Genomic DNA, 16,857 nt, shown 5'->3' on the forward strand with positions numbered 1-16,857 from the left:
GATCCCCACCCCGCTCACCGAGGTCCCTTGTGGCTTCCTCTTTCTGTTTTCCGGTCTGTAACGCAGAGGACTGGAGATCTGGGTAGGGCAGGAGGCATGCTACTCTCCAAGGGTCTCCATCAATCCCCTACCTCTCCCTGTCGACCCCACCCTCCCTCAACGCATCCAGCTTACAGCCAGGGGTAATGAAAAGGATTCTTTTTTTTTTTTTTTTTTTTTTTTTTTTTGTATTCTAGAGTACTTTTTTTTTATTTTTTTATTTTTTTTTATTTTTTGCATTTTTTTTTTAATTGCATTTTAGGTTTTTGGGTGAAAGAGAGTCTTGAATCAAATCTCCTCCCTGCTCCTTCCTCGCTGTAAGGCCCTGGGCCACTTCCGTGAGCTCGGAGCCTCCGCTTCCCCGTCTGGGAAACTGGGCAGCCTCGTGAGACCTGGAGCGCGCGGCGGGCGGCGACCCGGATAGGCGCTTCTGGCGCGGCCACGCCCCCTCTGCCGCGCAGGCCACGCCCCCACCTGCCGGGCCGGGCCCCTCGGCGCGCCGCGGCGTTGCCATGGCGACGCGCGTACACAGGCCGGACGGGCGCGCGGGGTGCCGGGTGCCAGCTGGAGACTCCGCGGGAGCGCGGCCGGGAGGCCTCGCCCCGGAGCGGGCACGGCGCCTCCCGAGCTGGCAGGGCCCTCGGCGGACGTCGTAGCGTGGGCTTCCTCCTCCGACCAGGTGAGTGCGGCGCGCGAAGGGGCGGCGGGCAGAGACCGGGGACCCGAAGGGGCGGCCCTATGAGGACGAGAGCTGGGAGAAGGAGAAGGGGTGACTCCCTGGCCCCGTCCTCCAGGATCCAGGCTCCGGTCCCCACGAGCACCGCAGGAGCTGCCCCAATACCAACCCCTCCTTTCCAGGTGCAGCCCCCACCCCGCCCGCGGAGGAAGACCCCGGGAGTCTGAGACCCCTCCTTGGCACCAGCCATGCCACTCTGGGAAGTCCTGGGGAGTACAGTTGGGATTAGGAGGGGCACCCCTGCTGCCCCTGATTTACGGACGACACCCACCCAGCGGTCAGAGAGAACCCCCTTGCCGAACCTCTCCCTTCCTAAATATTGAAGTATTTCTAGGGCTTACAGGCCACTTAAGATCTGGTAACCCCCTCAATAGACATGCTGCTTCTCTCTCAGTGATGACCCGGGAGCAGGGAGTGCAGGTGATTGAAGCTCTTTTGCTCTTTTCCATGGTCGGTGTCCTATGTCATAGAACTACTTTACAGAGTTTAACACATCTAATCACTTTCTACAGTGTTTTCAGGTAGGGAGGTGACTTCACAGGGCAAGATTAAAGTGGGAAAATATTGCCCAACCCATTCAGCTAAAGAAATAGACAGTTTTTTCAAAATATCATCTAGGATTAATACTGAAAGGGAAAATGAAGTTGGAGTAATGAATAGAACTGTGAGGAACTGCAAAGGGTCTGAGATTTTACATTACTTGCGAGGTAAGTGAGTCTGCCACTGCTTAGTGATGCTAGCAGAAGACCAGAGACACCAGGACCAGGGACAAAGGATGTTATTACTCAGCACAGCAGGCACTGTGAGCTTCATGTGTGCATTGGTTCGGCTTGCTCTGCAAGCCCCCTGGGGTGATCAGGGCAGCCCAGGTGGATGCTGTGCACACTGTAAGTCTGATTCCCAATAAGGAACCCCAAGCTCAGGAAACTCCAGTCTTTTAAAAGGAGCTGCTAGCCAGTGCCCAGCCTTTGCCCTGGAAAAAAATGATCTCTCTCTCGCTTTCTCTCGCTTTCTCTCTCTTTCTCTCTCTCTCTCTCTCTCTCTCTCTTTAAATTGAGACCAAGTCTTGCTCTCTTGCCCAGGCCAAAGTGCAGTGGCACAATCTCAGCTCACTGCAACCTCTGCCACCTAGGTTCGAGCCATTCCCCTGTCTCAGCCTTCAGAGTAGCTGGGACTACAGGTGTATGCCATTATGCCCAGCTAATTTTTTTGTATTTTCAGTAGAGATGGGCTTTTGCCATGTTGGCCAGGCTGGTCTCGAATTCCTGAGTAGTCAGGTGATCCACCCCTCTTGGCCTCCCAAGGTGCTGGGATTACAGGTGTGAGCCACCATGTTCAGCTGGAGATGACATCTTTATCATAAACAAATCTGTACTCTGCCCTGGACAGGGACACTATCCCTATCCTCCCAGGAAGTTTGCCCCACAGATGTCCTTGGAAAGATTGTCTGGAACAAAATCTGTCTGTCTTTGCTCTGAAGATGGGTAAAAACACAAGAAACCCATAGATAATTGACTAACAAAAACTACACAGTTCTGGCTCTCTTGGAACGTATGTCTTAGTGAAAGGGAAACAGTAAACACGTAGCTAAGTAAAGAACAAGAAAATGACAGAGAGTTACAAGCTCAAGGATGGAACCACAGCAGTGACACATGCTAGCTAGACAATGAAGTGACTGAAGTCACCTTTAGCCGGGGTGGCCAGATAGCTACCACAAGGCACCAGCTGTGGGAACATCTGGGGAAGTGCTGAAAAACAAGAAATGCCAATCCAGGTTTGGGGTTTTACTCTGGTGGCATTTCCTGTGGCTTTCCTGCAAGGGACATTCCTTGAAAGTTGACTTAATAGTTTTACTATAGTTTTGAATGTGGTGCTTGATCATGTAGTCCTCTGCAACTGAAGATTATTAACTCAGGCAATTTGAGGGCAACTGGGCGTGGTTCTTTTGGAAAAAAGAAATATCTTTTTATCTCTATTAAAGACAGCAGACTTAAAAATATTATTTCTCTTGACATGAAAGTATTACTATTTCTGAGAGTTTCTCATAGGCTTTGGAATTTACAAACATAAACTATCTGGCTTATTTTTGTTTCTCTTACTCCCAGGTAGGGTCTATTCTCTTTTTCAGAGGATAGAATTCTGGCGTTAAGAGCTATCTGTTATTTCGTGTCCCAAGTGTCAACGAAACAGGACAACCTCTCCCTTCCCCCACTCAATCACTCTCTCTGCTCCTCCAACCCATCCCCTCCCCACCCAGCAGCGATGGAGGTGTGAAAACGTGAACTGCCTGAGGATCATATGGTGGTGACATGCAAACAGCTCAGCATGCCCTCCCTACCCTAATGCTTGGTGACCTTAACGTCTCTGCAGCTCATTCTCTCCTTGTCTGTAAAGTAGGACAATCATCACACTTACCTTGCAGGGTTGCACTGAGGGTGAAAAGAGTGTATTCTAGGAAGAGTGCCTGGCACTTATTAGGGACTCCAGGAATGATGACAGAGATGATGGTGACAGGCAGAACCAGCCCTGAGATTCTGTGCCATCACAACGAGTTGATTTTCGTTTTTATCCATAGTCCAATAATTTGGCATTTCAGTGACTTTTCACTTGATGGGAAAGAGAGACTATTCTTCTTTGACAAGGCATTGAGATGGAGGGCATCACACTGCATGTTTAGACCTAATCTCAAATCGGATTCGAGCAGCGAAATGAATTACAGTTGACATTTTAGAACTTTCTGACGTCACTGAAGTGTCTGTCACTGAAGAATGCGTACAGAACTTGTTTCGAAATGCACCACAATATAAGATGGACACACGGTTAGATGGAAAGATGTGTGATAAAGCAAATATGGCAAAGTGCCGATTGTAGACTCTCGGTGGTGAGTACGTAGGAGCTCACTCTCTGCTTCTTTCAGCCTCTGGGTATGTTTGACATTTTTATAGTAAAATGTTGGGGGAAATCCTGTCCAGGGTCCTGACCACATGGCTGAGCTATAATCTTGATGTTTTGCCTTTAGAAATAATCTTTTTTCCTCTAACTAAATAAATGAAGAAATGCAGTGATTTCAAAAGAAAAACATCATGTTGAATGCCTGCTTCTCCAATGATAACGCTTCAAGGAACTCTAAAAGCAGGCATGGTGGCAGGCCTGTATTCCTAGCTACTCTGATGGCTGTGAGACAGGAGGATCACTTGAGCCCAGGAGTTTGAGGCTGCAGTGAGCTATGATTGTACCACTGCACTCAGCCTGGGCAAAGAGCAAGACCTCATCCCTAAATATGAATGAATGAATAAAATAAGCCCTATAGAAGTTTAAGCTTCCTTGGATCAGAGTTTGAGAAGCCCAGGTTAACAACACTAATACGAGTAGTACAAATGAGTGTTCAGTGTGTGCCAGGCACTGTTCTAGATACCTCACGTGCATTATCGCATTTAATCCTCACAAAACCCACTTTAGGCTGGTGTGGTGGCTCACATCTGTAATGTCAGCACTTTGGGAGGTCAAGGTGGGAGGACTGCTTGAGCTCAAGAGTTTGAGACTAGCCTGGGCAGCATAGCAAGACTCCATCTCTACAAAACGTTAGCCAGGTGTGGTGGCATGCACCTGTAGTGTCAGCTGCTTGGGAGGCTGAGGCAGGAGGATTGCTTGAGCCCAGGAGATTGAGGCTTCAGTGAGCCAAGATTGAGACCCTGTCTCAAGAAAACAAAACCCATTTTATAGATGAGGAAACTGAGTCACGGAGAGCGAATAAGTAACTCCAAGGTCACAGAGCTAGTAAGGGATGGGTTAGGAACACTGAACTTGAATTTCTGGTATGTCAGATCACTAAGCTCATACTAAGCTCGATGGGAGGTGGAGAGCAATTATCAGTGGAACTCGGATTTGTTGTCAGGTTGTTTTAGCTTTCGTTTGTGTCCTGAGTTACTTAAGAAATGCCCTCTTTGATTATTAGAACCAGGCTTTTCTATGCCAGATATCATGGTTAGAAGACATCATCTTAAAAACCTGCAAAATTTTCCTTTTCATTGTTGACTCATCTATCTACTCCCCGCTCTTCTAATTTCTCACTTTGGACATGACTCTACGGTTATTTCATTCATTCTAAGTGTGACATGGCTGAATAATTGGAGGACTGAATTTTTCTAACAAAATTCTTTCTGAAAACCTTATGTAGGGAAAACAGAGAGGATGAAAGCCTATCTCAAGAGCGCAGATGGTTTTTTTGTCCTAAATAAGAGTACCACAGTTGGAAGGCATGAAGATTCAGACCTTGTTTTACAGGTAAGAAGTCTTCCCACCTGTTCCCTTCCCCTCCCTGGCCCCTTCCTTCCCCTCTCCAACAGACCTTAGGGTTATGTGGACTCCAGTCTCTCGTACAGCCGTACCTTTCCTTTGTGTGCTACCAACAGCCAGTTGCCGAGGGCGCCCCGTTTCCCTGGGATAAAGAATGAAGCCGAGTGCTGTGCAGAGCATGATGTGCCCCCTGTCCTTTGCTGAACACATCTGTTGATGTCCCACCCGATGCAGAGCAGATGAGCCCCAAAGTAGGGCTTATCCTGAGAGGGTTCTTGGCTTTGCCTGGGAAAGAATTCAAGGGCAAGCCAGGAGAAGCAAACAGTCTCAATGAAGCAGCAGTGTGACAGCTGAGTGACTGCCCCTGCAGAGCTGGGCTACCCTGTAGGCAGAGAGTAGCAGCTCAGGGCAGTTTTGCAGTCATATTTATACTCACTTTAATTTTAATTTTAATTTTATTTAATTTATTTTTTTCCAAGACGGAGTCTCACCCTGTCACCCAGGCTGAAGTGCAGTGGCATGATCTCAGCTCACTGCAACCTCCACCTCCCAGGTTCAAGCGGTTCTCCTGCCTCAGCCTCCCGAGTAGCTGGGATTACAGGTGCTTGCCACCATGCCCAGCTAATTTTTTGTATCTTTAGTAGAGATGGGATTTCACCAAGTTGGCCAGGCTGGTCATGAACTCCTGACCTTGTAGTCTGCCTGCCTCAGCCTCCCGAAGTGCTGGGATTACAGGTGTGAGCCACCGCACCTGGTCTTATACTCACTTTTAATGGCATGCAGATTACGGGTTGGTTTATGCAGGGAAGGGATAATAACTGTTGGATCATTGGGTGCCATGGAAAGCGGTGACAACTCCCAGGTGTTGCCATGGCAACAGTAAATTGACATGGCACGCTGGTGGGCAGGTCTGATTGAAAACTGCTGTCACCTTGGCCCTGTTTTAGCTAGTCCTCAATCTGGTCTGGTGTTTGAGCCCCACCTCTGGAGTGGAGTACCACCTCCTACCTAACGCCTGTGGTCATCTCCCCAGCAGCCTGATGTGTGGTTCAGAAGGTGGGCATAGACCTGGTGCTTTGGCCTTTGCCTGCTCTGGGCTAGGCTTCTCTCCCTTTCAAAACCCCACGGGACTGCTGTGGGCCCCTCAGAGGCCAGGGAGGCCCTGGGCCTCCAAGTCCTGGACTTAGCCTGGGCTTTCTTTCATTTCATTCTTTGAGTTAGCTGTGGTTTGGTCCAAAGCCTCAGCTCATTGACAGCCGAGGAAATTGAAGGAAGGAGAATAATAATAAAAACAGTGGCTTTGAGCCTTTCGAAATATGGAAAGGGGTTAAAATATTGAAGTGGAAAGAGAAATGCTGTGGAATCTCTTCATAACTGTGAAAAGCAGATCTCTTTCAGACCTCACTCAAGAGACATTTTTTAACTCTTTATTTTGAAATTAAAGATTCACAGGAAGTTCCATAGAGACCACATCTACCTTTCACCCAGTTTCCTCCAATGGTTACAAACTATGTGTGACTATAACAATATGAAATCCAGGAAATTGACATAGGTGTGTGTGTGTGTGTGTGTGTGTGTGTGTGTGTGTGTGTGTGAGAGAGAGAGAGAGAGAGAGAGAGACAGTAGTTCTGTATCATTTTATAGATCACATGTGTATTAATAGATTTGTGTGTTGCAATCAAAACATAAAACTATTCCCTCATCAAAGATCTCCCTTTTGGTAGCCTTTATAGCCACAATACCTTCTCTCTGCACCACCCCTACCCCTGGCAGCCACTCATCTGTGCTCCATCTCTAGAATTGTGTCATTCTGAGAATGTTACAGAAATGAAATTATACGACTGGGTGTGGTGGCTCATGGCTGTAATCCCAGCACTTTGGGAGGCCAAGGCTGGTGGATCACTTGAGGCCAGGAGTTCGAGACCAGCCTGGCCAACATGGTGAAACCTTGTCTCTACTAAAGATGCAAAAATTAGCTGGGCTTGATGATGGGCACCTGTAATCGCAGCTACTTGGGAGGCTGAGGCAGGAGAATCACTTGAACTGGGAGGTGGAGGTTACTGTGAGCCAAGATCGTGCCCCTTCATTCCAGCCTGGGCGACAGAGCGAGACTCTGTCTCAGAAAAAAAAAAAAAGAAATGAAATTATACAGTGTGTGGCCTTTTGAGACTGGAGCTTTTGTTTGCTTTGCTTTGCTTTGTCTCAGCATAATGCCTTGAGAGGCGTTTAGGTTGTCGGCTAGTTCCTTTGTGCTGCTGAGCAGGATGCCATCGCGTGGATGTTCCACTGTTTGTTTAGCCATTCACATATTGAAGGACATTCTTATTATTTCCAATTTGGGGCTATTACAAATAAGTCTTCTGTAAATATTTACGTACAAATTTTTGGGTAAACATATGTGTTTCTTTCTCTGGGATAAATACTTGGGAGTGTGGTTGCTAGATCTTCTGGTCAGTATGTTTTTGGTGTCTAAAAAAACGGTGAAACTCTTATTTAGAGTGATTGTACTATTTTACATTCCCGCCTGTAACCTATGAGATAGTTTCTCCGCATCCGCACCAGCAATTGGTGGTGTCATTTTTAATTTTTATTTTAGCTGTTCTGTAAGGATACAGTGATATCTCATCATGCTCTTAATTTGCATTTCCATAACAGCTAGTGACACATGACATCTTTTCATGTCCTTCATTGGCTTTTGCATATCCTCTTCGACAGAATGCCTCTTCAGGTCTTAGGCCCATTTTCTGCTTAGACTGTTTGGGCTTTTTACTGTTGAGTTTTGAAAGTTCTGTATGTATTCCAGATATGAGTGCCTTGTTAGAAACATGGTTTGCAAATATTTTCTCCCAGTCTACGTAGCTTGTCTTTTCATCCTTCTAACAGAGGAGAAACTTTTGCTTTCCTCAGAGCAAAAGTTTGAATTTTGATGAAGTCCAGTGTATCGTGTTTGGTGTCACGTCTATGAACACTTCACTAAGTCCTTGATCCTAAAGTTTTTTTTCTCTGTTTTTTTTTTTCTAAGTTTTAGAGTTTTATGTTTGAGTCCATGAACCGTTTTGAGTTCATTTTTGTATACAATGTGAGGCTTAGGCCAAGATTCTTCCTGCTCCCCACCCCCCACAGATGGCCAGTTGCTCCAGCACCATTTCTTGAAAAGACTATTCTTTCTCCGTTGAATTGCATTTGCCTTTTTGTAAAAAATCATTTGGCCATATTTGCGAGGGACTATTTCTGAGTTCCCTGTTGTGTTCCATTGATCTATGTGTTTACCCTTTTACCAAATGACACAGTCTTGACTACTGCAGCTATGTATATCTTAAGTCAGATAGAGTAATTCCTCCCATTTTATTGTTTGTTTTCAAAATTGTTTTACCTCTTCTGCCTCCTTTCCCTTTCCATATAAATTTTAGAATAAGTCTGTCTGTATCTATGAACCGTCTTGCAGAGAATTTGATAGAAATTGTGTTTAAACCTATATGTCAATATGGAAAGAATTTATGTATTTACTATGTTGTTTTTCAATCCAGGAACATAGTATGTTTCTGTGTTGATTTAGATTTTCTTTGATTTCTTTCATGAATACTTTGTAGCTTTCAGCATACAAATCTTGTACATGTTTTGCTGGATTTATACTTAAGTACTTACTTTCTCCTTTTTTGTTTGTGATGGTAAATAATATTACACTATAAATTTCACTGGCCATCATTCACCGCCCGTATAGAGAAACGTAATTGATTTTTGTATGCTTGTATGGTATCTTGCAACCTTAACTGAACTTTCTAGAAGTTTTTTTGTCACTTTCTTAGGATGTCACCATGTTATCTACACGTTAAAACAGTTTTATTTTTACCTTTTTGATTTGTACACTTTTAATTTTCTTTTGAGATACTGCATTGGCTGGGACTTCTAGCACTCTGTTACATAAGAGCAGTATAAATCTTTATATTTGCCTCGTTCCTGATTTTGGGGGAAAAGCATTCAGTCTTTCATCATTAAATATGATATTAACTGTAGAGCTTTTTGTTGAAGTTCTTTATCAAACGGAGAACAATCCCTCTGTATTTCTAGTTTTCTAAGAGTGTTGTAAATGCAATTAGATTTTGAAATAACCCAACATGCCTTCCCTCGAGATTCTCATCCATTACATGGTCTCCCTAAAAAAACTGTTCATTTACAAAGAGGAAGAATCAAATAAAAAGAATCATAGTTTCTTCTGTATCATAACAAGGGATAGATTTAAGGTAGTTTTACTTTCTGAGTAGCCAAGGTAGAGACAGTGATCTCTGTTTTGAACGGAGCTATGATATTAGAAAACTGTAGTAATTTTTAAAAGCACAGGCTTTGGAGATAGACCCGGATTTGAATCTCTTAGACCGTTTTCTGTCTGTGCGACTTCGAGCAAATTACTTAATCATGCTGAGCTCATTTTCTCTATCTATAAACCACTTATCTCACAGGGTTGCAGGGATTAAATGAGAAAATGCATATAAAGTACCTAGCACATGGTACTAAATAAATGACACCACAATCATTATTATGGTCATGTAACATGGAGACTGAGAATTCTTCTTCGCGGGGTTAAGATGGGTATCCACTGATATTAACAAGCTAGTTGGAAAAGTTGGAAAAGGGAACTACTAAGGACAATTTTATATATATATATATATATATATATATATATATATATATATATATATAGAGAGAGAGAGAGAGAGAGAGAGAGAGAGAGAGAGAGGCAGACAGACAGACAGAAATTGAGCAGCATTGACTGTATAAAAATAATGGCCTGCTTACTGCTCCTTGGCCTTGGTTTAAAAAGTAAGTCACCACTGTCAGCAACAATGCCGTTGATTTACGAAGGAATCAGTTGCATTTCCAGAAGCATGTGCTTCCATTGGCTCCCAAGAGAACAGATGATACATGAATTGCCAGATGCTTTGTGAATAGACTTTTAATGGGCTTTTATATCTTCTCTTAGACAAATCCTCTTCCCAAAGCTTAAATCGATTTGGGAGAGGAGATTTGCTTTAAGAAGGGATGTGGGGGACACAGATTCGTTTTTGAAGAACTGAAACCTACAGGGTGTCCATATTTTTCAGAAAATATAAGGCAAGATAAGGTGAAAATTGCCCTGCTTCTGCCTTCACTGTGCCTTTCTGATTAACTTGAGAATCATGCATGATCAGCTGTAAGCCACCCTGAGTAATAATTCAACAGTCAATTTATCGTTTGTCTTATGTGTGCCACTAGAAGTCATTCCACTAAATAAGGTGCAGGAATCTAGAAAAAAAAAATCAGCATTGAAATTACTCAGCAGTTACACCTAGCAAAGAAAAAAGATTGTTTTATTTACTTGGATAAATCCTAAAGAATAGGAGCCATGCTTCTAAAGATTTATTAATATATTCCTTTGCAAAGCTGACCTTTTTTTTTTTTGCTTATTGATATTATAATATTCTAACATCATTCACATATTCTGATAATGAAAGGTAATTATGTACCTATTGGTTTTTAAAACATTGGGAGAAAACTGTGAAGAAAAAAATATAAGTCACTTGTAATCATATGACTCAGGGTCAATCCATATTGATATTTGTAGGGTTTTGCTCTCCAGACTTTTTTTTTTTTTTTTTCTGTGTGGTGAAAGGAGTTTGGTTTCCTAATGGCAGCAGGAAGCCTGTTTTAGCCAGCCTGGTTTTTTGCTGCTCTTATCACTCATTCATTCCACAGACATTTGCCTGGAGCCCCAGCACGGAGGTAAGCCTGGGGATACTCACACACGGTCTTTGCAATCAGAAAGCTGCCAGGAGAGAGACATAGGTCAAAGGATCTGCTCTGCAGATGGTTTCAAGTCTATGTCAGGGCTCTAAAGGAAAGGAATAGAGGGGATGAGAAGGACTTAACTAGACAAAGAGAGAAGCAGCAGCATGTGCAAAGGCCCTGGGGTGGAAGAGCATGTGGTGAGCCTTTTAGACTGAAAGAAAACCAATGTGTAGAGGTCAGAGTGGGAAGGGAGAGAGATAAGAGGCAGGCAGGACTCCTTCATGCCGCAGTAAGGATTTTGGTCTTTATCTGAAAAACGATGGGAAGATGCCGCTGACGGATTTTCATCAAGTGGGAGTCCTGCCTGTTGAAATGGGCTCCCTGGTTGCCGTGTGCAGAAATCGGAAGCTCCTTTCAGAATCTCCCCTCCCGCATTGCACAGGGCTGGAAAACCTCAGCCACCAGCCTCGCTCATTGCAGAGCTGAACCTTCTGATTATAATCCGTATAATATGATGCGGTTTTTGAACTGTAATGTTTATAGTTGGCTGTGGCTGTTACTTACACACCTGTAAGAAAGGGACTTAATTCTTGCAGAATGCAGCAATGTCACAAGCCAATGGTTGTTGGGCTTTTAAACATGAATCCCCAGGCTTCTGACACAGTGGGATTAGGTGAGGTCAGGAATCTGCCCATTTCTCTGCTCAGGTGGGGGTCCCCACGGAGAGGCTTCCAGGACCCCACCTTGAGAGCCCAGCCTTAATGCTCCCCTCCCTCTTGCCATGCCATCTCCAGGGACAGTGGCTTCTTCCATTCTGATACCAGGGGAGCTCCTGTTTGCTCTTTTTTTGTTTTTCTTTTTGTGTACGATTTCAATATACTTCATTTTGTGAAAAAGAGGAGCAAAGGTCAAAGAGTGGAAAGCTGGCCGGGCACGGTGGCTCATACCTATAATCCCAGCACTTTGGGAGGCCAAGGTGGGAGGATCACTTGAGGCCAGGAGTTCGAGACCAGCCTGGCCATCATGGTGAAACCCCATCTCTACTAAAAATAACAAAAATTAGCCGGGTGTGGTGACACGTGCCTGTAATCCCAGCTACTTGGGAGGCTGAGGCAGGAGAATCGCTTGAACCTGGGAGGTTGCAGTGAGCTGAGATCATGCCACTGTACTCCAGGCTGGGCAACAGAGGGAGACTCTGTCTCAAAAAAAAAAAAAAAGGTGGAGAGTTGATCTTCTCCCTAGGACCTTACCCTGCCCTGCCCTTCACTGTGGAGGTTTCAGGATTCCCTTTACAATTAACTTACAGGGCAGCCCGAGCGAATGCAGTGCCGTGGCTAGGAGGGTGAAGATCACGGGGAACATCAAAGGACAGAAACCACAGGGGATGCGGGTGAAACACTCGTGCCTGCCCGTCCACCCTTTGTGGGCAGCATCCTGCTAGTTGACTTTTTTGTCTCTGGGGGGAATGTGCTCTATAGCAGGTCAACCCCTTCTCATATGGGATCAGAGATCAGGGCACAGGAGTGATCTCACAAACACAACAGAACCATCCAAACCGGTGAGCCGTATCCCTTTGCCTGGCACCTGCCTTTTCTGGGCTGCCTCTAAGAACTATCAGAGCCTGCATCAAAGTCTTTTTTATGATTATTAAACAATGGTGCACTGAATAGCTTTTACCCTTCATGTCACGGACGTGTGAGTCCATGTGCTGTGTCAAAGGGCTTGTATGGCTGCAGCTCTGATGGCATCACCACACTGCCCTCCAGTGAAGGCTTACAGGGTCAGGTCCCCCCAGCCCAGCAGTGGGGGCACCCCCCCCCCCAGTGAAGTATGTGACCTACCTGACAAACCTCTGCTCATCTGAGAGGCAAAATATGGCATCCAATGGCATTTTAATTCACATTTCCCATACTGGGAGTGAACCCTTCAAGTTTTGAGAGAGGAGGTAACAGGTGGTGTGGGCCTGGATAAAGATGCTCCCTCCTCCCGTGTGCTGCAATGAAATTCACCGAGGCAGCAGACCTGGGGGAAGTGCAGCTACCCGCTGTCCCATCAGGACAGGCTGTTCACCTTCCCACCTCGGCTCTGCCGGGACACTCAGCCCTGGCTCCCCACCGGGCATCCTGTGCTCTGCGATGTGCCTCCTCGGATCTCATCAATCCTCAGGAAACTTTTTTCTCCCCTAATGTCACAGCAATGGATGGGCCTACTTTCCCTCCATCATGTGCAGGGCTTGCAAGAGCAAGAAGTTCCAAGAAAAGTATTAGATCATTATCTCTGTTTATTCAACACACATAACATAGAATTTACCATCTTCGCCATTTTAAGTGTACAGTTCAGTGGCATTCATTGCATTCACGTTGTGGTTGTTCTTTTGTGGGGGTGGGGAGACGGATTCTCGCTCACTCTGTCACCCAGGCTGGAGTGTTGTGGCACAATCTTAGGTCGCTGTGGCCTCTGCCTCCAAGTTTAAGCAGTTCTCCTGCCGCAGTCTCCTGAGTAGCTGGGATTATGGGCATGTGCCACCATGCCTGGCTAATTTTTATATTTTTAGCACAGATTGGGTTTCGCTATGTTGGTCAGGCCGGTCTCGAACTCCCAACCTCAGGTGATCCACCCTCCTCGGGCTCCCGAAGTGCTAGGATTACAGGTGCCAGCCACCGTGCCCGGCCTCACATTGTTCTACCACCACCATCCATCCACAAGAACGCTCTTCATCTTGCAAAACTGAAACTCTCCGTCTATTAAAGAAGAGCTCCCCTTCCTCTCCCAGCCCCACAGTCCCTGGCAACTGCCATCTTTCTGACAGAAAGTGCTTTCTGTCTCTGAACGTGCTTATTACAGGTTCCTCATGGACATTAAATCGTATAGTAAGTGTCTTCTGCGGCTGGCTTATTTCACTTCGCATAACGTTCTCAAGGTTCACAGCATGTGTCAGAGTTTCCTTCCTCTTCTCCCTTTCTTTTTAAGGCTGAATAGTGTGCTGCTGCATGTCTGAATTATATTTTGTTGAGCCAGTCATCTGTCAGTGGATACCTGGGTTGCCTCTGGCTTTTGGCTACTGTGAATAATGCTGCTGTGAGCATGAGTGTACAGATATTTTTTTTTTTTTATTTGAGTCAGTCTCACTCCGTTGTCCAGGCTGGAGAGCAGTGGCATGATCTCAGCTTACTGCCAACCTCTGCAGCCTGGGTTCAAGCATTTCTCCTGCCTCAGCCTCCCTAGTAGCTGGGATTGCAGGCACGCACCACCATGTCTGGCTAATTTTTTCATATTTTTAGTAGAGACGGGGTTTCACCACGTTGGCCAGGCTATTTATTCTTGAACTCCTGACCTCAGGTGATCTACCCGCCTCGGCCTCCCAAAGTGCTGGGATTACAGGTGTGAGCCACTGCACCCAGCCAAGTTATTTCTTTTTAAGGGCTCACGTGGTTGGATTAGCCCCCCTCTGGATAATCCAGGTTAGCCTGATTCGAGATCACTGATTAGGCATCGTTATCATATCTGCACCATCCCTTTGCCATGTAGGGAGCAACACGTTCACAGGCTCCGGGGATTAGGACATGGACATCTTTGAGGGCCCATTCTGCCGACCACAGTTACTACCATCTCTTGCCTGGACTCTTGCCATGGACAGGGAAGCGATGTTATGGGATGTTGAGAGCTTCTCAGAGGAATCAGTAGGGTACTCAACTAATTCCATCAACAACCCTACAAGGCAGGGACATCCTTTTCCTCGTTTTACAGATGAGGACGTTGGGGCACAGACTAAGGAACCTGCCCAGGGTCATGTAGGAAGGGCACGGAGGGCTGGGATTCATGGTCGGGCCTCTGGGACCATGCAGAGACAAAGAGCTTCAGGAAAAGAGGGCTTCCGGCATGGGGGTGTGGGCACGAGGGTGAGTAATCGCCGCTCTGTCGTGAGTGCCTAGCAAGTGGGCGCGCGTTGCTGTCTCAGCTCAAGATTCTTTCCAACCCTCAGCGCAGCAGGGGAAAATGTCAGACCCCATCGCTCAGGACTCTCGGAACTCTCCCTCCCTCTCTCAGGGCTGCGCTGATTCTGAGAAGCTCTCAGCGATACCCCCGAACCACCATCTTCTTAGGGACTTGCCAGCTCCCCGGGGACTCCCCTGGACAGGCTGGGCAAGGCTCTGATTGACAGGAGGGAAGCGGACACACTTCCTCTTTCCCTCCGCTCCAGACGCACAGTCTCCCCAGCGCCCTGGCCGTTTCCTCCCATCCGATTCCTTTGAAACCCCCAGCTTTTTCTGTTTCTCCATGACATCCCTTTCCTGAGTGGGGGCGTGGGGTGGCCAAGGACCAAAAGGCAAAAAGCAGTGTGATTCATCACACACACGTGCCTGTAGTCCAGCCACGCGGGTGGCGGAAGCAGGAAGATCACTGGAGCCCAGGGGTTCAAGGCGCTATGATGCCTTAATGGCGTCTGGAAATAGCTACTGCACTCCAGCCTGGGGAACATAGCAAGTCCCCGTGTCTTTGCAAAAAAAAGTACACATGTGCACACACACACACGCACACACACACGCACACACGCATACCAATTTCAAAAAATGTTATCCTAACACAGAAAATTTTGCCAAATAGTATCTTTTGTCAGTCCTTTGAGGTACAGTTTATCACACTCATTTTTGCAGCATAGGAAGCAGCCTCAGAGAGGCAAAGAAACTTGTCGCAGGCTGCACAGCAGGCAAACAGCAGAGGTGGGACTTGAACTTAGGGCTTTCTAAATGCTAAGCCCATCCTTCTGCACCTGATAGCGAACATTTTAACACCTGCTATATGGGCTAAAATGCCCTTCTAAGTGCTTTTTATATATACTGTTTCATTTCATCTTCACCGCGAAGCCATAAGGGCCCCTGTTTACAGATGAGGAAACTGAGGTCCCAGGGGAATAGATCACTTGCCCAAGATCACCCCACTAGGAAGTAGGAGAGCTGGAAACGAGGTCTCACTATGTCACCAGGTTGGCCTCTAACACCTGGGCTCAAGTAATCCTCCCACCTCAGCCTCACAAAGTGCTGGGATTATAGGTGTGAGCCACACTGCCCGGCCACAGTGTGTATTTTGTGACTGCTTTATCTCACTAGCATATGGTCTCAAGATTCATTCACGTTTTGGCATGTGTCAGACTCTCCTTTCTTTTAAAGGTTAAATAACATCCATTGTTTGGATGGACCACATTTTATCGGTTTATCTGTCAGTGAACACCTGGGTTACTTTCACCCTTTGGCCACTGAATAACGCTGCTAGGAACATGACTGTACAAAAGTCTCTTTGAGACCCTGCTTTGAATTCTTTTGAATATATACCCAGAAGTGGCATTGCCAGATCATATGGTAATTCTATTATTTAAATTTTGAGGAACCACAATCTTGTTTCCACAGCGGCTCTACTTACTGTTTTACATTCCCAGCCACAGCGCACAGTGGTTTCATATCCCCACATCCTCTCCAACACTTATTTTCTGTGTTTTCATAGTAGCCATCCTAATGGATGCAAAGTGGTATCACCTTGTGATTTTGATTTGCATTTCTTTCTTTTTTTCCTTTTTTTTTTTTTTTTTTTTTTTTTTTTTGAGACGGAGCCTTGCTCTGTTGCCCAGGCTTGAGTGCAGTGGCGAGATCTTGGCTTACTGCAACCCCTGCTTCCCGGGTTCAAGCGATTCTCCCGCCTCAGTCTCCCAAGTAGCTGGGATTACAGGTGCCCACCACTGCGCCCAGCTAATTTTTGTATTTTTGGTAGAGACGAGGTTTCACCATCTTGGCCAGGCTGGTCTCGAACTCCTGACCTCATGATCCACCCACCTTGGCCTCCCAAAGTGCTGAGATTACAGGCATGAGCCACCCACCATGCTCGGCCTTGATTTGCATTTCTTAATGATTTGTGATGTTGAGCATTCTTTTAATATATTTGTTGGCTATTTGCATATCTTCTTTGGAGAAAGTCCATTCAAGTCCTTTGCACATTTTTTAATAGGGTCATTTTGTTTATGTTACTGTTGA

At 45.9% G+C, this 16,857-nt stretch overlaps 1 protein-coding gene across 3 annotated transcripts in view; it reads left to right on the plus strand.

The window, feature by feature from the left end:
* Positions 1 to 584: 584 nt before the first annotated feature.
* Positions 585 to 16,857, plus strand: part of FHAD1 (forkhead associated phosphopeptide binding domain 1) — a 156,541-nt gene continuing 140,268 nt past the window's right edge. For 2 of the 3 annotated variants that reach the window (XM_074380102.1, XM_039474472.2), the window contains exons 1-2: positions 585 to 718; positions 4,953 to 5,059. In XM_074380102.1, coding sequence (XP_074236203.1) covers positions 4,967 to 5,059 — 93 coding nt within the window. In that variant the 5' untranslated portion in view covers positions 585 to 718; positions 4,953 to 4,966. Of the gene's footprint in view, positions 719 to 768; positions 1,196 to 4,952; positions 5,060 to 16,857 lie in introns of those variants that run through there. The other variant, XM_074380103.1, reaches the window with a different exon arrangement.

Source organism: Saimiri boliviensis, chromosome 11 (genome assembly GCF_048565385.1).
Source record: "Saimiri boliviensis isolate mSaiBol1 chromosome 11, mSaiBol1.pri, whole genome shotgun sequence".
Classification (NCBI taxonomy): domain Eukaryota; kingdom Metazoa; phylum Chordata; class Mammalia; order Primates; family Cebidae; genus Saimiri; species Saimiri boliviensis.